General features: G+C 37.6%; 1 protein-coding gene across 1 annotated transcript; it reads right to left on the reverse strand.

Annotated features, from left to right (window-relative positions):
• Positions 1-10,631: 10,631 nt before the first annotated feature.
• On the reverse strand, positions 10,632-13,273 carry LOC133824294 (protein NRT1/ PTR FAMILY 8.3-like). The gene is made up of 5 exons (XM_062257170.1): positions 13,095-13,273; positions 12,620-12,728; positions 12,309-12,526; positions 11,663-12,231; positions 10,632-11,568 (listed from the first exon to the last, which is right to left on the reverse strand). The coding sequence occupies exons 1-5, from the start codon at positions 13,146-13,148 to the stop codon at positions 10,740-10,742; spliced, it is 1,779 nt and encodes a 592-aa protein (XP_062113154.1). The 5' UTR covers positions 13,149-13,273; the 3' UTR covers positions 10,632-10,739.
• Between the last annotated feature and the right edge of the window lie 8,720 nt (positions 13,274-21,993).

Genomic DNA, 21,993 nt, shown 5'->3' on the forward strand with positions numbered 1-21,993 from the left:
AAGAACCCACGGTATGAAAGTGAGTCTCTCACTTTTACTGAAGTTGATGTATGACATGTGAGATATCCTCATAATGACCCCCTCGTCATTACAGTCCAAATAGCAAACATGAAGGTGAAGAGATGTCTGGTCGACACTGGGAGCTCTGTGAACATCATTTATAAATCATCCTTTGAAAGGATGAGACTAACCATTAATGACTTGATGCCATGCTCTCAGGTCATTTATGGATTTACTGGAGAAGGGTTGTCACCAGCCAGAACGATCAAGTTACCAGTCACAGTAGGAGATGCTCCGAAGCACGAGACAATTATGACAGAGTTTTTGATAGTCGACTGTTCGTCAGCTTATAATGTGGTGATTGGTCAACCACTACTCACGGCCTTGCATGCGACAGTCTCTATATGGCACCTTTCTATGAAGTTCCCGACCAGTGCAGGAATAGGTTGCGTCCGAGGAGACCAGAGAGAAGCTAGAGAGTGTTACAATGCCTCGGTAGCTAAAGCGCGAAAGGGGGCTAAGGAAAACAATATGATTGTGTGTGCAGATAGAGAGGAGGTAGAGGAGATGGATGTCGACCAACAAAGCATTACAGTCGTAGCCGATCAGGAAAGAATGTTAGAAGGTGTTGGCCAAGAAAGCACTCTTGGTTTCAGTAAGCAACAAGCCCCATCCAGTGATGAAGTCACCAAATAGGGCGTTGCCCAAAGCGAGGGAATGGAATTTGATCCTCGCTTTAGGGATTATGATAGTGAGGTGGGACCCACGAAAGAATTAGAGGAGGTCCCAATAGATGAGAATGACCCAACCAGAGGGGTCAAGGTTGGAAAAAAGTTGAAGTTAGAAGTAAAAGCACAGCTGATAGAATTTTTGCGGAGGAATCAAGATGTCTTCGCCTGGTCTCACAAGGATATGGTGGGTATCTCACCAACTGTGACTAGCCACGTGCTCAACGTGGATGAAAGCTATCCAGCAGTGCAGCAGAAGAGAAGATTGCTTGATAAGGATCGAACAAAGGCTCTCAAGGAGGAGGTGGAGCGACTAAAGGAAAACAGGTTCATAAGGGAGGCTTATTACCCCGCCTGGGTTTCAAACCCAGTATTAGTGCCCAAGTCCAATGGAAAGTGGAGGACTTGTGTGGACTTTACCGATCTAAACAAAGCATGTCCTAAGGACTGTTTTCCTTTGCCAAGGATAGACCAGTTGGTTGACGCGACCTCTGGTCATGAAACTTTGTCTTTTATGGACGCTTACTCAGGGTATAACCAGATTAGTATGCACCCTCCCGATGAAGAGCATACCAGTTTCCGAACAGACATAGGGTTGTATTGTTATAAGGTCATGCCATTCAGCTTGAAGAACGCGGGAGCCACCTACCAGCGTTTAGTGAATGGCATGTTCTGTGACTTAATCGGCAAAAACATGGAGGTGTACGTAGACATATGCTGGTAAAGTCAAAGGAAGTTGAAGGAAATGTACGAGATTTGGAGAAATGTTTTGCAGTACTGAGAAAGTACAGCATGAAGTTGAATCCCCTCAAATGCTCGTTTGGAGTAAGTTCTGGAAAATTTCTTGGATTTATTGTTAACTTGCGAGGAATAGAAGCGAATCCGGAAAAGATAAAGGCGCTCGCGAAAATGAAGTCTCCAGCCAGGATTAAGGATGTGCAAAGTTTGACTGGGCGGATTGCTGCTCTAAGCAGGTTCATTTCCAAATCAACGGACAAATGTGTCCCATTTTTGTAACTTGCTTAGAGGAAGCAAAAAATTCGAATGGGCAGAAGAATGTGAGCAATATTTTCAAGCCATAAAGGAACACTTGGCTCAACCTCTTGTTCTTTCAAAGCCAGTAGATGGGGAGGACCTTTTTGTTTACTTAACAGTCACAGAGCATGCTGTCAGTGCTGCTCTAGTACGAGAAGAAGATAAAGTGCAGCATCTGGTATACTATGTTAGCAAGCGGCTGATATGAGCGGAGTCAAGGTATCTCGTGATCGAGAAGTTGGCCTATTGCTTGGTACTTGCATCTCGAAAATTGCGACCGTACTTTCAGGCACATCCCATTAAAGTACTTACCGACCAGCCCCTACGCCAAGTCTTACAGAAGCCAGAGTCATTTGGTCGCTTACTTAAATGGGCGGTTGAATTGGGCCAATTCAAAATCAAATATCAACCAAGGTCTGCTATTTAAGGACAGGCTTTGGCGGATTTTATTGCTGAATGTACTGGGATTCCTGATATTCCCAACCAGCAAGAGCATGCGACTGGGCAGAGAGAGGATTTTCCTACTTGGCAACTTTTTGTTGATGGGTCGTCAAACGAACATCATTCGGGAGCAGGAATTATATTTATCACACTGGAGAAGCACCGAATTCATTGCGCACTGAGGTTCGGATTTAACGCTTCTAATAATGAGGCGGAGTATGAAGCCCTCCTAGCAGGATTGCGCTTGGCTAGAAATGTTCGTGCCCGGTCGGTTGAAGTTAACAGTGATTCCCAATTGGTGGTCTACCAAGTCTTAGGGGAATATCAAGCAAGGGGCTTGCGCATGATGGCGTACTTGAATAAAACCAAGGACTTGCTAGCACAATTCGAGGAGTATACTATTAAGCCGGTACCACGGGAGCAGAACTCCAATGCAGTCGCTCTAGCAAAATTGGCTAGTGCAAAAGATGCTGAAGCTTTGAATATAGTACCAGTAGAATACTTGGTAGAACCGAGTATTAATGAACGAGAAGCCATGCCCATCACAATAGCTGACACTTGGATGACACCCATCATTACTTACCTTGAGCAAGGAGTCCTACCAGATAATCGTAATGAAGCCAAGAAGATTATGAGGCAAGCTGCTAGGTATATTATGATGGATGGGGTATTTTATAGAAGAGGGTACTCTATGCCACTGCTTAGATGCATAACACCCGACCAGTCAAAAAACTTACTGTCCGAAGTGCACGAGGGGTTCTGCAGAGATCATGTTGGGGGGCAGAGTCTCTCCAAAAGGATTTTGCGGCAAGGATTTTTCTGGCCTACAATGAATGAGGATTCCATGGAGTATGTGAAGAAGTGTGATAAATGCCAGAGATTTTCTAAAGTACCCAGGGCACCTCCGAATGTCTTGAAGCAGATGCAGAGTCCATGTCCTTTTGCAGTATGGGGAATTGATCTGATCGGGAAACTACCCAAAGGAAAAGGAGGAGTACAGTTCGCAGAAGTTGCTGTGAATTAGTTCACTAAGTGGACCGAAGCTGGACCACTAGCAATGATCACCTCAAAGAAAGTGTTAGATTTTGTAGTTAAGAATATAATATCTCGCTATGGTCTGCCCAAGAAGATAGTCTCTGACAACGACACTTAGTTCAATAGTGACTTGTTTACTGATTTCTGCACTAGACATGGCATTACGAAAAGTTTCTCTTCGGCAGCTCATCCTCAAGCCAATGGGTAGGTTGAAGCCGTAAATAAGACTTTGAAGGATACTCTAAAAATGCGTCTAGAACGAGCTAAGGGTGCTTGAGCGGAAGAATTGCCAGAGGTCCTTTGGTCATATAGGACTACTGCCCGGACAACAACTGGTCATACCCCTTTTTCCTTGGCATATGGATATGAAGCCATGTTTCCTGTTGAAGTAGACCCACCATCTCATCAAAGAGCCACGTATGAACAAGCGGAGAATCACCAGTTATTAACTGAATCTTTGGATCTTGTTGAAGAGAGACGAGAAAAAGCAAGCTTGAGAGTTGCTGCCCATCAGCAAAAAGTGGCCCACTATTTTAATTCCAGAGTTAGAGATCGGAAGTTCCAGGTCGGAGATTTGGTCCTTAGAAAGGTGTTCATCGAAGACCCAGTTAGGAACAAATTGGGAGGGACCATATTAGATTGAGCAAGTCCTACCACCCGACACTTACAAACTTTCTCGATTAAATGGAGAACTGATCAGGAACTATTGGAATGGCGAGCACTTGAGGAAATATTATCAATAATATTGCTTACAGAGCAGTAGCTTAATTTCAAGTGTTTAACTTGTTATTTAAGTTTTTTTGTGAACTGACTATTTGCTAACCAGTCACTTTATTTTTGAATAATTTTATTTTGTTTGAGACTCGTGATTAGACACGCTTTGTCCTTATTTTTTACGAGTAATAAAGAGATCACGCGCAGCGCAGTCGAATCTTGCCACAAATTTTGCATATGTGTTGATTATTTTTACTTTGGCAGTGTTCAACTGTCAGTGCATTTTTTTTAAAAAAAGTTTTCTGAGAGAAAAAAAAACCGGGCAGTGTTCAACTGGTCGGTACCCATCAGATAAATGACCAACATTTAAATGGTTGAATGTTTTGCAGTGTTTAACTGCTGAAATATCCTCTTTATATTCAATGTGTTTCACGAGTAAAAACTGCTCGGACAAATTCGGTCAAGTAGCAAGTGATCAAGGATTTTTCAACCCTCAATCACTTGGGGGCCACATAGGGTATACTGGTATATAATTCAATACAAGCAATAAGAACACGAGCAAAGATATTTGTTTTTAGGTTGACTTGTAAATTTTTGAAGTAAAAAAAGGTCGTTAAGCTAACTTGTTTTACAAAGCTTAAGTAACTTGGAATTTTTTCAAAATTTTAAGTTAAGAACAACTATTCGTGTGTAAACAAAACGCTATGCTCATAAAATGTTAAAGCAATAAGAATGTGAGAAAGCATACTTAGTAATGACTTATGAAATGTTTAGAATTTCTAAGTTAGAAAACTAAGTACTCATATGAAAATGTAAGGCATCTATCAGAATAAAACTTTTAAATGACTCAAGTCTAAAAAGTAAAGTGTTCATGCCAACAGCTCAGCCATACGAGCAAAGTATAAAAACAAAATATAAAATAAGTGTCTACTAGTCGGATGAGGGGTTCTCTGGTCAGCCAAAGGCTTACTGGTCGGCTAAGGGACTCCCTGGTCGGATGGTCACTCAGGTTGATCAACACCAACCTCGGCATAGGTAGCTTCCTTTGGTCGGAATGATAACGTAGGAGAAAAGGGCGTAACACCAACAGGATTGGCTGCCTCCTCAGTGGCCTTTGCCTCGCACTTGGCAAGTTCTCCTGCATTGGCCTCCTCTGTGAGAAAGTCAAGGTTGAGGGGTTTGTTCAACTTCCCTGGTAGAAGCAGTTGAAACAAATCTCTTCATAGCGAGCAAGATCAGCTTCCTTTTCTCGCTTCAGCTCCTCGTTCTCGCAAGTCAGTTTTTACAGCTGATTAGTCAACGTCTTGTTGATTTGAATTTGTTTATGGTTTTCATCAGCCAGCTCCCTAAGAGATCCATCCTGCTCGGCAATGGTCTTCTCCACCTGCTCAACCTTGGATCTGAGATCCTTTTCAGAGGAAATTAAAGTTTCTACTTTGGTTTGGGCTTCCACCAGCTGATCATTTAGGACCTTGATCAACTCCTTGTAGTCTACTGCTCGATGCTGAGCATGACTAATAGTAATAAGCGACTGCAGTGGAAAATAGAAAGTTACTACAAGTAAAAACGATTAATAACAAACTGGGATATCCTGTGATAAAATACTTACATTCATCAGTTGGGCGAGTCCCCTTTGCAGGACGACCTCAACACTGAGCCGAGGTAAAGATTCAAAGCTTTGAATTGTTGAAGCATCATGAAGAGTTTGGTCAAGCAATTACTTCCCAATGTTACCAGCGATGCAAAAGGGCTCACTTAAGCCATTCGAGCGAGTGGGGGTTAAACTAGCGGAAGGAGGAATTGATGAGGGAGTCAGCTGCAGGATGGTGATGGGCTGGTCGGATTGTCTCCCCTGTCTGGTCGATATTGTCCTTGCAGCTTTGTTTGGAGGGTTTGAGCTACTTCCCTCCCCAGGTTTCCTCTTTTGGGCAAGGGTAGTGTTGAATTGCTTGAACATCTCTGAATATGCAAAAGAGTGACGCACAAGATTTGTTAGTAAAAATTGGAGTAATATGTAGATAAATAAATTTTTTACTACTACCGGACAACTCTATAGATTCCGTACAACCATTCTCGAGGAAAGTTACTTATAACCAAGCATCAAACTATGGATATTGAACCTGAGTTTAGGATTTGATCAAGAAAGTCGTCCTCTTCTTCAGATGATGAGCTGAAGTCCCTGTGGAGCTCAATGGTCTTTCCTTTCCCAGGCTGTGTAGGAGTGACACGTCTACACTGGTCCTCTGGAAGGGGTTTCCTAATAATAAGGTCGCCTGGCCTACGAGAGTAGGGAGATGGTTCAGGAGAGAACTGATCGGTCACCACTTCAGTGTCAGCGTTTGACTGGTCAGTTGCGTTTGCTTCCTCAGTAGTGCTTTCTCCTATGATGTTTTGGTTGCTTGGTAACAACCCCACCATCTGAAGATTGTCTACGTTGACCAACTCTTTTACATTTTTCTCCTCGGTGGACATGTTGACCAGTTCTTCTGCTCGGGGACACATTTCCTTGGTTGGCAGAGGCTGGTGAAATGTACCCGCATGTGTGAAGGCTAAGTTGTTGGCCTTAATATCTGAAGTTAGAAAATACTCTGTATAGTATTTTCCGGGATTTGATTTATGAGCAATACCGTGGAGGTATTTGATCCCTTTATGCCTGTGGAATAGGTGGAAAAAACCTGTATTCTTATGGCTTGGGTTGGTCCTAAAGGCGAAGAGGTAGTGCACTTCATGAGGAGTTGGTGGATCCTAACCTTGCAAGAAGTATAGAATGTATAAAGCGGACAATGCCTGAATCCTATTGGGAGCAATTTGGAAATGAGAGACATTGAAGTAATCCGCTACTGATTGGAAGAAAGGGTGCAGCGGAATAGTAGCTCCTGAAAATACATGGTATCTAGACCAGGCACAGTAAGGTCCACTAGGCTTGTTGGCTCTCTGATGAGGACGCGGGCATATCACGTTTACCCCTTTCAGGCCCGAAGCTTGTATGTGTTTGTCAAACATGCAGGGGTTAAGTTTGGAAGGTTTGGCTGTGAACCAAGAGGGTGTTTCGTCTTCGTCTTTTCTTGGTTTTTGAACAGCTAATTGTTGAATCTCGGTTGTAAATTTCTGGATGATTTTTCTCCAAGGTTTGCTGGTTTTTTGTATGTGGCGAGGCGGTCTTGAAGAAGCCGCGTTTGGACTTCACTACGTTCCACTACCTTCTGTGTCGCTCTGCGAGCCACCTGAGGGTCTTGGTCTTGAGGAAGTCGATTGGATTTCTGCACCCTCATTTCTGGATGTTCAGCCTGTTGGTTGAGAAACTGTTCTTCATGGAGGAAATATAAGGCTGATCGGGGAAGAATCTTTTTAAGGCGGCGAAGGCGATCTTCGGGGGTGCGACTGCTAGGAGACTTGGGTGAAGAGTCGCTACTTTGAGGAGTGTCGCTTGATTAGGGAATTGAAGTGTTAGAGTTTGTATGGTTGTCACCTCCCCTGTAGTCAAATCGATTCATCTACAAAAAAGAAAGTATGGGGAGGTGAGTAACCAAACAAACACAAATTGATCAGTGCAAAGGAAAAATATTTATTTACTGCTCGGAAAATATTTTTCTAGGTAGTAAAAATATGTTTTACTCCCTAAAATAAAAGTATATGAGGGAAAAAGAAATTTTGCAAGCCCAAATGCTTGGGGGCATTCATGTGTTCGAGTGAATGCATGCACATGACCGGTCGGGTAGGTGTGTGCCCGAGCGGATGGGCGTATCCTTCGAATGTTCCGTGTAGCGTCTGAGCATATGGGTGTGTATGTCCGAGCAGATGGGTGCATGGTGCCCGAGCGGCTAGGGCTGCGTTCGAGCATACAAGGCGTATTGCGAAGTGCGCATCCGATTGGCTAGGTGTGCGTCCGAATGACGTGTCATTCGCTCGGCTGGGCGTATGGCATGTCATCTGAATGGCGTGTCATCTGATCGGCTAGGTGCACATCCGAGCAGTTTCATGGTGTCCGAGCCGTGGGGCGCTAGTCCGAGCCTAAGACGCAGGTGTCCGAGAGAAGACGTGTGTTACCCGATCGATTGGGCGTTGATCCGAGCGGATGGAGGAGCGTACGCTCGGGTGATAGGCGTGTCCGAGCAGCCAGGGTCGGTGTCCGAGTAGCCATGGGCGTCTCCAAATGAGTGTCTCCTTGCATCCGAGCAGGAGGAAGTATGACCGATAGGTCATGGGTATACTTCCTAATAGACCATTTTCGAGAAACCCAAATCTCAAAGGGCATATACACAAAAACCTTTTTCTCACTCAAAGTACACTACAACAAGATCAAAGTGTGGGATTTGAAAGGTTTATAAAGTTCTAAGGATCCTATTTGCTCATCAAATACCCATAAACCCACATAGGCAATTTGGGATGAAAATTTGTTTTTTCTTCAAATTTTCATGAAATTGGAAACAAAATTGATTTACCCATAGCCTAAACTACATCAAAATAGCCACAATATGCATCATTCACCAAAGATTCATACAAAAAATCAAGGGTATATTTTAAATGAAGGATTCAGCATACAAGGGTTTTTTTTAGCTTTAAGGAAAAAAAAAACCTACAAATGGAGGTGAGGAAGAAGAGCTTACCCAAATGTCTTGAATATGTGTTGATTTCTTGAGGAACCCTCGGATTTGCTTGAAGAAAGTTGGAGCCCTTCTTGGAGTTCTTAGAGGTTTTCGGCCAAGAGGAGGAGGAGCTTTGGAGGTCACGACCAAGAGGAAATGAAGAGGTTTGGGAGCCTTTTGGTTTTCTTTTTGCTTGTGAGTTGTGAGCACACTTATGGGTCTATTTAAAGGGAAAAGTGGAAATTGTCAGTTATTCTTAGACTCTTGGAATTCTCTTGGGTATATTCTCTCCCTCACGTTGGGAGCAGTTAATTACAGTGATCGTGGTCTGGTAAGACGTCGTGTTATCTAATTTCCTTACTCTGAGGGTTTGGCTTGACTAGGTTAATCTTTAGGCATGAAAAGACTAAAATGCCCCTAACCTTTACTTAGTTCTTTAATGCTCCCAAGGGCAATATCGTCATTTGCCACATTTTCCTGTAAACCTCAAATTCCACTTAAGATTCCCAATTAATACCACTAATCTTCCAAACACTAATATTTTCCCCCAATTACAATTCATACTCTAATATCTCCAGCAACACACAAAATTACTAAATACCCCTAGGCTCACCCCGAGCCGAGTATAACTCCCAGTTGTGACTTTTTTACCAAATTGCTCACAAGGATCGCCTTGTGTCACACATCTCGAATATATCCACATAATAATGTGGTCCCACTCACAAAGCACATATAGTTTACAATTATACCCTCAATGGATCAAAATTATGAAAATACCATTTTTCACCAAAACGGGCCCACAATCACATTTAATGCACATAAGCATGAATAAATAGTCATATTATCACACAACTCATAAATTTCACATAATCGCACATATATTCAATTAAATTCACATATGAATCCATTTATGCCCTCCCAGCACACTAATCGAGGCACTAAGTCTTATTAGCGAATTTGAGACGTTACAAATTTGCTCCTTCTACTTAGTATTTTTTGATTAAGGGAGACGGCTACATCTCTAGAAATGAGTGAAAGCCATAGCTGATCTTTGAAAAAATTCCATGAGTAGTACATTCAAAAAGAGACATTTTTTTTACAAACTAAGAAATAAAAGGCAAAAAAAAAAAAAAAAAAGAAACAAAAGAAAAAAAAATCAGGAGTGAGTGAGCCTTAAATTTGGCTCACATAAGACCACATGCACACACATAAGGTAAATTTAGGCTGAAAACTCTTGTTAAAAAAATGGTTGATGTTTGTTTGCAAACTTTCATTCCTTAGGAGTTTATTTTCAGATTTTATGAATCACAACATATTCTTACATCTTTTGGATATTGATTTTATTTTTGAACAAAGCTTCATATTCATTTTCTCTATTGTGCTCATGAGGTTAGCGATCATTTTTTGTGGGAAATATCATTTGTTGGTCATCTGTGGTTACATGTATTTTCAAAGGCTTGTTTATTTTGATAAACTTTTAAATTTTGAAAAAAATGTGATATTTGGTTGTTTTGTTTTTGGCCGTGTTCATTGGATTTTTTGCTTTAATAAGGGTCTTGTTTAGTTGTTCTATTTTTTTGAGCCAAACACTTTCTTAAGGGAGAGCTTATGTCGCTAACATTTTCTAAGAGCACTATAAGTTCTATTTCTCTTTACAGATCCAATAATGAATATAGTCTCTGAAGTGCCTTCAACTGAGGGGGAGCTTTCTCCTCCATGACACAAAATGGTTCACAAATCCTGATATTTAGGGGGAGAAATCTCAGTCGTCTCTTGATTCATCTGACCTCGCCTCAAGAAAGCTGTTCCTTGATTATGATCACTGAGGGGGAGAAATTGGTGTATTCGATTGATAGTTCTTTTGTTGTTTCTATGACTTGTTATTTCTATTTAGTTTCTATAGTCTCAATTTATTCTAGTGGTGTTGTTGAACATTTGTGCTTTGTTCACTTGACTTTGTTTCTTTTGATTTAGTACTAGTATTGGTTACTGTTAGTCTGAGTTCTTGTTTTGTTCATTGATCATAATTTGCCAAGGGGGGAGATTGATATAACCATGTTTTACAAATCATGTTTTAAAAACCAACCGGAAATAGAAAAAAAGTATTTTTATACTTGGTCTGTTGCATACTTTAACTAAGTACTTTTATAAAGTTCATGATATTTCTCAGAAGTGATACCTCCATGTCCATGAACACACCTTAATAAGCACACTTCTTGTGTTTGAACTTCATGGCAAAGACCATGTAAACCAACCAATTCAAGAAGCTAAGAGCTGCCAAAAACCAGAAGAAATAATCAAGATGACCTTCATTCAGATTGTCTGGAAGCCATCCAACTTTGCCACCCCTTGTTGAGAAATAAGTTACCATTGTAAGAATAAAAGAGCTCAAATAGTTTCCCAATGAAAGGGTAAGAAGCATTAATGCCTTGCATAAACTCCTCATAGTACTTGGCGACTCTTCATAGAAGAACTCTATCTGTCCAATGGAAGTGAACACCTCTGCTGTTCCCACCAGAACATACTGAGGTATTTGCCATAATATACTGAGTGGTACAATGACTTTTTTGTCAGCTAAACCAAGTTCTTTGGCAAGATAAAGTCTATACATTTCTACAGCCGCAGCTGCTGACATGCTTAGAACCGAAATGAAGAGGCCAATGCCGATTCGTTGCAACTCAGTGAAGCCTTTTTCATTGCCTGTAAATCTTCTAACAATAGGGACAAGTACCCTGTCATACATGGGAATAACCAAAAGAATAACAACTACGCTGCATGTTGAGAGAGCGGCTGGAGGAATGGTTAAAGAACCAATAGTTGAGTCCATCGTCATGCCTTGTTCCAGCATCGTTGTAGAAATTTGAGCAACATCAACAGAGAATACTATTCCAGTGGCCAAGATTGGTAACAAACAGATCAAAGACTTCAGTTCTTCAACCTGATTTACACTGCAAAGTCTCCACAGATTTAAGGAGTTCCCACTATTTCCAATCTCACTGCCAGACATCACAGCTGCCTTATCGAGAAACCTGTAGTGCGAATTAGTGCTTATTAGAAACAGTGAGTGGAGAACACAAACTATAAACACTTATTTCAGTACTAGATAAGCAATTTAAGAATTACCTCAGTGAATTAGTATGTTCAAGTTTATTGCAGCCTCCTTCCATGCCAGAATTGTTTTCTTGTGTCTCATAAAAAAGAGCAGTGGTGTCTTTAGGCACCTCAAGATTCCACTTCCTGCACGAGGCAACCAAAACTTGGCACATTCTTGTTATGGGACTTCCCCTTGGTTTCTGAAATCTATAAAAGGGTGTTCCAAAAAGGAAACAAGTAATGGCAATGCCCATGAACAATGCAGGAATACCAAATCCTAGACTCCACCCAACATTATTTTGAATCCATGCAACAAAAGTTTTTGATATGAAAACGCCAATGCATATTGTAAAGTAAAACCAGTTGAAGAAAGATCTCTTCTTTGCTCTCTCCTTTGGATCAGTATCGTCAAACTGATCCCCACCAAATGGTGAAACACATGGTTTGATACCACCAGTCCCTAAAGCAACCAGATAAAGTCCACATAGAAATGTAGCAGATTGAAAAGCATTGGCTGATGATAGGCACCAAGGGCCCTCGCATTTATCAGGCCCCAAAGCTGGAGTAATTGATGCCGAGAGAGTCAAGGCACACAATCCCTGTAATAACCAAGGAACACCATGACTCGAAGTGAAAATCATTGGCTTAAATACACAAATAAATTTGAGAATTTTACTATGAAGTAGATGATGGAGGAAACAACAATGGTCCAATATTTTCCCAAGTAAGCGTCTGCTACAATGGCTCCAATAAGTGGTGTGAGGAATGTAGTGCCTTGCCAAATCGAAACAGTTTTCGCAGCATCCACATTTGCTTGGTGCAGCTCTTTAGTCAAATAAGTAACAAGATTACTGGAAATACCAAAGAAGGCCAAGCTTTCACAACATTCAGCACCTGTTACATGTCAAAATTTTATACAAGGACACTCATCATTGTTCAATAAATATTTTGTAAGCAATATATAAAAAGTAATAATAGAGTTAATACCTATAATGAAGCAGCATGCTTTCCAATTTCCAGTATTCTGCTTCACTGCTCGCTTCCCCTTGGCGTCAACTGAGCAATCACCAGTGGGAAGCTCATCACTGACTCCATTCTGAACACCAAAACAACATTTTATAAAATTCTAAGCATCCTTAAGCAGCTAAATTGATCCTATTTATGGAAAAGGTTGTGAAAGCTCTACACTAATCCGTCTCAATGAAAAAAATTATACAAAATACTGTTGACTTGAAAAATTTACTCCAAACCTGACTTGGAGAACAACCATTTTACCCCAAAAACTTTATATATATATATACATATATATATATATATATCAAATCATATCATAAGATTGGAAAACAATGCAATCCTAGCTTGTAACCATGTCATATATTGTCATGATCTTATTAAGATGCTACTGAAGAAGCTTTCAAGGAAATTTTTAAGAGAGAGAGAGAGAGAGAGAGAGAGCCGGAACTTGAAGAAGAGGATTTTCCAAGAGTAGTGAGCTTTGATCATCCGAATAATCCATTTTTGCATATATTGTTTCTGATCAACTCTTCCCCAGCTAATAACTAGTAAAGTAGTTTAGAACTTATTAGATAAATTTAATAATTCAGTTTGGAAGAAAATCTAAAAAAGAATATGTGTATGTGTTAAATATGAAAACGTGAAAAGTAATTTTATTAAATATATATATACTAGTGATAGTGCCTGCAAAAAGCACGCACCATCAGCTCTAAAAATTAAACTACTTTTTTAATAAAATATATATATGTTTTAATAAAATTAAATAAATAATTCATCACAATAAAAAAAAATTATAATAAATTAAATAAATAGTATTTAAATAAAAATATACATTATATATTTATGGTGTTGACGCCGTTTTTCATCAACTTAAACGGTAGAACATGTAAAATAATAAAAACTATGACAAAGATGAATAGTATAGTAAAACAATGAGGATTTTTTATGTGGTTCAGCAGTTAACTCTGCCTAGTCCACGAGTCTTTTTTATTAGGACTTTGGAGTTTTCTGGAAATCCTTCAGAGATGAATACTCCAGAAATTCTCTCAAGATAACAAAATTCCGTCCCCTCTAAGTGTCTATGATCTACCTATTTATAGAGGATTCTCAGAGCTTGTTCCCACATATTTCGGGAAGATACTCATCTTCATTAATGAGAATAATGACATTAAATTCTGTAACTCCTATATACAAAGAAACGTCTCCTGAAGATGAAGGGCATATAACAGACTAGTTAATATCCCTTTAATGTAGGGAAGTTACAACAATAAATATCTTTTGGACTCATGGACTGCATCTCATCAGATGACCCACTAAGCCGTTCGAGGTCGGCAATCAGCATCATGCCAGTCTATGTCTCTAGGTAAATTATGAGCTATGCAGCTTTCCCCAAGACCAGCTCGGGGTGGGTAAATACCACCGAGGCTGTTACATTCCGAGCTCATACTCATACCAAGCTCGGGCTACTTGATCCGAGACACCTGACAAGGGATATACTCCGATGCTACGTCCTTCGAGCTTAGAAAGAACTCCGAGGTTACATATCTTCGAGGTTGCCACCTTGCTTCGAGGGTTTGACACCTGGATCACGAACATGCACTTTAGATATCACGAGCTCACACCTGACGAATTCAACTTTCGATGTCGCAATCTCATATCTCGAAATCTGGGTGTAACATATGGAAATTAAAATATATAACACATAAATTTTAAATATATATATATAAAGACAATATATCAATAGTGAATTCTTTAATATAATATATTTAAATAAACATGAAAATATTTATATAAAAATATATTTGCATTTTGAAATAAAATATTATCATAAAAACCTTTTACATAAATTATTTGTTGGAAAAAGTGGCTGAAATATTTTTATATTAATTTATTTTTATTTTTAACATAATTAATTTTTAACAATTTTCAAATTATTTTTTTTAAAAGTGAAATAATATTTTTTTATAACTTTTTAGTGAAGAATTTCTTTTATTAATCTACATTACAAAATATAAAGAATACATAAATTAGACTCATCAATCATAACTGTTGTAACATTTTTTGTAGTAAAAAAATATTCTTATTCATTTATGTGTATTCTCTATTAATGTAGTAAATTATTTAGAAAAGAAAATGACATGAGAAAAAGACAAAAAAGATAACAATAAAAAATATTATAACAAAAGAAAGTGGCGCATACGTAACATTTTTTTTTACTAACATAAGTCTTATTCATTCATCTACAATGTATGCAATTAGTATGAAGAAGAAAGTAACAAAAGAAAAAGGCAAAAGAAGATCACAAAACATAATGACAAAACAAAAATGACCCAATTAATCTACTCATATATATATACTACTATCTCACAAAAAGCTTACAAAGTATAATATATAATGAAACAAAAAATAAAAAACTATGTTGACACTTGAGAGTAATTGAAAAGAACGAAATAAAAAAAAAAGTATGTCATATAAATATAAAAACTTAGTATAGGCTGTGTTAAAATTTGGAAGCTGAGTAACAGTTAAGAAATAAATCAATAGGTTGCATATAAAGAAAATTGAACAAAACAAATTTTATTCACAAAAAGTAAATTTCTAGCTGAAAGACAAAAAAAATAATAATGATAATAAATTAAGCAAGTTAAATTAGAGGTGTAAATGTGGGTCGGCCCGGGCATTTTCATGCCTCCGAAAAATTCGGGTCGGCCCGGGCTGGGCCTGGCCCATATTCAATTCGTGCTTGGCCGAAATCGTTGCCAAAAAATTTGAGGATAGAGAATTGAACCCTCCACTTCCTCTTTAACCATCAATGGACTTACCACCAAACCATATACATTTCTTTATTTAAATTATAATTTTAGATATTTTTATATATTTTTTAACAATATTTTACACAAAATTATATCAAAGATAATTATTAGAATTTTAATACCTACTAATAAATGCTAAAAAATTTAACTCAAAAATCTTAAAATAAATTAATATAATTATAAAAATATAAAACATTGAAAAAAAAGGCTTCTATTATTATTTTAATTTATTAATAATTGACAAATAAAAATTTATTGTGATTATTAATGTCAAAATATCGAATTTTTTATCGTGTCGTACTAAAAATGCTCTTATAATTATTCTGCGAATATTCCTAATAAGCGAACGAAAATAAAAAGAAGAAAAGACATAATAAAAAAAAAAAAGAGAACAAAAATATTAAAAGAAGTGTTATTATTATTTTTAAGTTGTCGGGCAACCAACGCATTTCTTATCACCTCGTTTCTTTTCAATGCTTTTCTTTATTTCTATATATAATTGTTGTGCTTGTATAAGGGAAGTTTTTTTTTTTTTTTTTAATGTAGTTAAAAGTTATACAATCAATATTAGTTTCTCCATGTAGAAAATATAAATTTTGACGTTCTGGTTTAAATAAAATATCACACTTATATTTAAGATTTAATTAAATAAAATAAAATCAAGGACATACTTTTTCTCCTAGAAAGAACCTAAAAAGAAAATTGAATTTATTATGTGAAAATTCGTTTATAAAAATATAATTAATTAGTTTTGTTGTTCGTCTATTATTTTTTAGTTTAAAAAATTGAATATAAATTGATTGACAACCTAAAAATATAACATACTGTATATAATTAATTTTGTTGAATTCAAAAATATAATTTTTTGCTAATAAAAAAACATTGCTCTAAGGTAGTCATAGTGTCTAACAACATTACATTGATTGATGCAATTTAGTATCGAATTTCACATATTTTAATTTAATATATAAAATATGGGACCTTATACTAAATTATATTAATAACAATTTACTATGTAAGGTGATATTGGACACTACTAATTCCCCGTAACATTTTTTATAAAAATATTGTTTCATGTATATAGATATATATTTAATAAAACAATAAAAATAGAGTAACAAAACGCTCTCCTAGGGTTTATGCTAGGGGTGTTCATTGTATCACATCTATTGTTCTTAGGTCTACCTAATCCGATCTAATTATCCATTGGATGCTGAATTTTTACAACTGATCCAGTCCAATTAACTTGTCTCAACCAATTCGATCCAATTAATTGAATTAGATCAATTTTATCCATTGGATGTATCCTCTTGGTTATGCATTTGATTGGATTGGATCCATCCAATATTTTTTAACATTTACTTCGCTTAACTTGTTCAAATAATTCATAATATTATAAATAAAACTAGTAGTTTGTTCAAAATGATACAACACCAAACAAATACAACATAAATTATAAGCATAATCCTAAATAAATAAATATATTTTTAAAATATATATACAATTTGATCGGTTCAGTTTTATTGTATTTTTGCATTTATCATCCAACAACCGATCAGATAATCTTCAAAATCTGATCTGATCCGATCCGATCCGATCTAATCATAATTGAATATCGAATTTTTGAAGTTCAATTGTAATTGGATCGGTTGGTTCTAATTGTATTGTATAATTTTTGCACACACATACTTTATGCTCTCTCTCGCGAGAAGGGCCTTTGCTATAGATTGCACTTAGTTGCGTAACCAAGATGGACGAATTGTAAATGAAGACGAAGGAGCTTAAGGTTAACGATGAAGACAGTACTGGATCAAATGTGGAAGATGAAGGATAATGAATGGGAGGTGAAAATTAAAGAAAGATCTAAGGCATCCATTTTCTTGATTTTTAAGCTTAAATTTGAGAGCCATATGCATAATACCCTTAGTAAAATGCCATGGTTCTTGCATAACGGGGTATTAATCTTGGGGAAAATAGAGCATGAGGGCGAATCTTGGGACCATAAATTACTATAATTTCCAATTTGGGGCAGAGTGCTTTGTGTTCCAGCCGACTATCTCACCGTTAAGAATACAGAGAGGTTAGCAAATAAGGCAGGGAAGATTATAGAAGTTCAAAATAGAGATGTCACTCGTATGATAATTAATTATCTCTTTAAGTTTGAAGTGTGGATGTCTATCGAATCTCCGGTCTGTCCAGGGTTTTCTCTTCCAACTGGGGATCAAAGAAAATGGATTCCTTTAAAATATGAAAGGTTACCATTTATGTGTTTTAAATGTGGGAAGACCGGTCATGACCAAAAAGGGAGTCAGGAGCAGCTCAAAATGGTTAAAGGATCTAACAGAGATATAGCCAAGGAATGTGGGGTTTGGTTGAGATCAACTTGCAGAGGAATTATGAGAGGCAAATAAGAATGGAGATTATGATGGAGGCTCTGAAAGAGATATAGAGAGTAGACAATGCTGATTGACCAAGGCATAGAGAGTCAGTGACCAGAGAATTATGCTTACTTCACCAGGACAAGGGAGTTATGGAAGAGAAGAAAAGTACAATTAGACAAAGTACAAGTGAGGAGCATGGTAATTCAAAGAAAAAACAATCAGGGGATTGAATCTCAGTTGAAGTAGATAACATGACAGAGCCAATTCAAAAGTACTATAAACCTCGATATGATGATGATGAAAGAATGGAATGTCTTACAAAATTGAATGGTGAGTTCGAAGAAGTCCCACCAACCTTGTATTCTTTTCAGATGGGAATTACACAAAGAAGGAGAGGTAGTAAATAAATTAGGCGGGAGAATCGTGGCAGTTAAGAAGAGGAATCAGTCAGTAGGGGCCAAAGAAGTTCATAATGAGGATAGTATTGCAAAGAATGATATGACTAAGAAGGAGAGCATTTCCGGTTGAGTGGATTCAAACTCCGACACGAATAATATAGCAACAAGGTCCTCCAAGAAATATGTATATCCTTTTTTGGAATGTCCAAGGAAAAGAAAATTCACTAACATTAATTACTCTCATTTCCCATGATTGAGATTATTTGCCGGAAGTGATATTATTGTCCAAAACTAGAATGAAGTCAAATCAAATGAATTAGGTGAAGATCTGTTTGGGATATGAAGGTTGTTTTTGTGTAGATGCGGTGGGATAGAGTGGTGGCCTTGCTCTTCTTTGGAGGAACACCACTGAGGTAACTATTTGTTCTTATTCTTTTGGACATATTGACTCCTTTGTCACTATTGGTAATGATCCTCAGTGGATTGTGACTGGTTTTTGTGGGAACCTTGTGTTGAGCTTGAAGGATTAGTCTTGGGAATTGCTTCGGAGACTGCATGATATGTACAAGAAGCCTTGGGTGTGTCGGGGTGGTTTCAATCAAATCATTGATCTTTCAGAAAAAAAAGGCGGTGGGGGTTAAGCCAAAGTATTTGATGTAAAATTTTAGTAGTGCTATCGATGATTGTTGCTTTAAAGAGGTGGAGTTCGAAGGTGCTCATTTTAGTGCAGTGGAAGAAAGGAGAACTTGATCTTTGAACGACTAGATAGAGTTTTTTACAACAGAGAATGGAAGAAACTTTTTGTTGTGACTAAAGTTTGTCATTTGAGAAGATGGAATTCACATCATCGCCCTCTTCTTTTCATGTTCAATTTGAAACCAATCAAGGTGACGAATCCTAAGAAAAAGTGGAAGATGAGGTTCTATTTTGAACAAGCTTGGATTGAAAATGAGGATTATAAGGGGTTGTTCAGGATAGTTGGTGTGACAGTCAGTATCCCATGATCCGTAAGGGGAAAGACCGGGTAAAGCTGTGAAATCCCACACCGCCTGGGGAAGGTTAAGTGTGATGATTCTAAGACTATGTAGGTATGGGACTACACAGTTGAAGAGGGCTTAAATGGATTGATGGGTACTACCGATGCCAACAAGATGCATCTTCTTTTCGGTAGCCCATCACTTGAGAACTCCAAAGTTAAGCATGCTTGACCTGGAGTAGTCTCATGATGGGTGACCTCCTGGGAAGTTTTCCTAAGAAGCGTGGGAGTGAGGACAAAGCACTCTGGAAAGACTCATGTTGGTTTGTAGGGTCAGTCGTTATTCCAAGAAGTAGCCATTGTGACGTTGGGCATTACAAGAAAAACACTCTATAATGACGAATTCTATTGCGACGACACTCCCTGAATACAAGCGAATCCCAATTTTTTTTTTTAATTTATTGAAAATATAGGTCTATAGCGACGACATGTCATCGCTGTAGTGGTCAATGATTAGATGGCTAACCCCTATAATTTCTTAACACCCATGTCGTTGCAGTAGGGTGCCAGGAAATTGGAGGGAACATAAGGTAGGCAAATGAAAAATTCCTCCAAAGAATATGACTTTACAGTGATGACAGTGACATCTTGTCGTCACTATAGGGTAATGGAAAAAATTGGAGGGAAAACTGGACCGACCCTCCAAAATTTCCAATCTATAGCAACGACATGTCATCACTTTTGAGATTTGTTAAATATAATGGTTAAGATGTTTACACGTTGAGGTGCAAAACACTAAATTGTTTTCACCTAAAGAGAAGTGAAATATATAATGAAACAAAAAATAAGAAACTATGTTGACACTTGAGAGTAATTAAATTATAAGCATAATATATTTTTATACGACATATATTAAATTATAAGCATAATAAGAAACAAAAAAATACAACAAAAATTATAAGCATAATCCTAAATAAATAAATATATTTTAAAAATATATATACAATTTGATCGATTAAGTTTTATTGTATTTTTGCATATATCATCCAACAACCGATCAGATAATCTTCAAAATCTGATCTGATCTAATCATAATTGAATATCCAAATTTTTTATGTTTAGTTGTAATTGTATCGGTCGGTTATAATTGGATTGTATAATTTTTGCACAAGCATACTTTATGCTCTCTCTCGCGAGAAGGGCCTCTGCTATAGATTGCACTTAGTTGCGTAACCAAGATGGATGAACTGTAAATGAAGACGAAGGAGCTGAACGTTAACGATGAAGATGACTGTGAAGTGGATATTGGGTTGAAGGAAGAAGCTGGAAAGTTGTGTTTGTTGGGCTGATTATTCACAGACAGAGACTTTAGCAGAGGGTTTATGAAGTGTGGAAGATGAAGGATAATGAATGGGAGGTGAAAATTAAAGCGAGATCTAAGGAAGCCATTTTCTTGATTTTTAAGCTTAAATTTGAGAGTCATATGCATAATATCCTTTGTAAAATGCCATGGTTCTTGCATAACAGGGTATTAATCTTGGGGAAAATAGAGGATGAGGACGAATCTTGGGACCATAAATTACTACAATTTCCAATTTGGGGCAGAGTGCTTGGTGTTCCAGCCGACTATCTCACAGTTAGGAATACAGAGAGGTTAGCAAATAAGACAGGGAAGATTATAGAAGTTCAAAACAGAGATGTCACTCGTATGATAATTAATTGTTTCTTCAAGTTTAAAGTGTGGATGTCTATCGAATCTCTGATCTGTCTAGGGTTTCTCTTCCGATTGGGGACAAAGAAAATGGATTCCTTTATAATATGAAAGGTTACCATTTATGTGTTTTAAATGTGGGAAGATCGGTCATGAACAAAAGGGGTGTAGGAGCAACTCATAATGTTTCAAGGGTCTAACAGAGATATAGCCAGGGCATGTGGGGTTTGGTTGAGATCAAATAGTAATGTTAGAGATGGATTTACAGAGGAATTACGAGAGGCAAATAAGAATGGAGATTATGATGGAGGCTCTGAAAGGGATATAGAGAGTAGACAATGTTGATTGACCAAGGCATAGAGAGTCAGTGATTAGAGAATTATGCTTTACTTCACCAGGACAAGGGAGTTACAGAAGAGGAGAAAAATACAATTAGACAAAGTACTAGTGAGGAGCATGGCAATTCAAAGAAAAAACAATCAGGGGATTTAATCTCAGTTGAAGTAGATAACATGACAGAGCCAATTCAAAATTACTCTAAACCTCGATGTGATGATGATGAAAGAATGGAATGTCTTACAGAATCAAATGGTGAGTTTGAAGAACATACTTCTTACTGTTGTGCCCTAATTTTAGCCCGAGTTCATTCACTTAGCTCGGGTACAATTGGAAAATAAATATACAGAAAAATAACAAAGGAAGATATCTATTTATTATCCATGTAGACAACCCCAATTTCATGTGGACACGTGTGGTATTAGGCGTCCTAGGTTTAACCCGAGCTATGAACACGAAGGTTGTGAAGCACGAGCTCAGAATATTCAAACAGCTGTCAAAGTCTGAGCTTGGAGAGATATCCAGCTCATTGTAATTCTAATATATTGCATACACTCGGATCCCCAAGGACTCGGGTCCTTTTATACGGTTATTTATGACCAAACTATCATATTTAATGTCCCAGATATTAGGAGAACATTTACTTTGTGATCAAATCAGATCCCATTATAAATGGGAAGTATATGTATTAAATGTAATAAATATGTAAATGCATGATTGACTCACGCGGTT

Source organism: Humulus lupulus, chromosome 3 (assembly GCF_963169125.1).
Source record: "Humulus lupulus chromosome 3, drHumLupu1.1, whole genome shotgun sequence".
NCBI lineage: Eukaryota > Viridiplantae > Streptophyta > Magnoliopsida > Rosales > Cannabaceae > Humulus > Humulus lupulus.

Coding starts and splice junctions, on each gene's coding strand:
- LOC133824294 (XM_062257170.1), bottom strand. CDS start 13,148: ATGGATTATTCGGATGATCAAAGCTCACTACTCTTGGAAAATCCTCTT. Junction 12,232..12,308: donor CCTCCATCATCTACTTCATA/GTAAAATTCTCA, acceptor TGGTTATTACAG/GGATTGTGTGCCTTGACTCT. Junction 11,569..11,662: donor GAACATACTAATTCACTGAG/GTAATTCTTAAA, acceptor TTCGCACTACAG/GTTTCTCGATAAGGCAGCTG.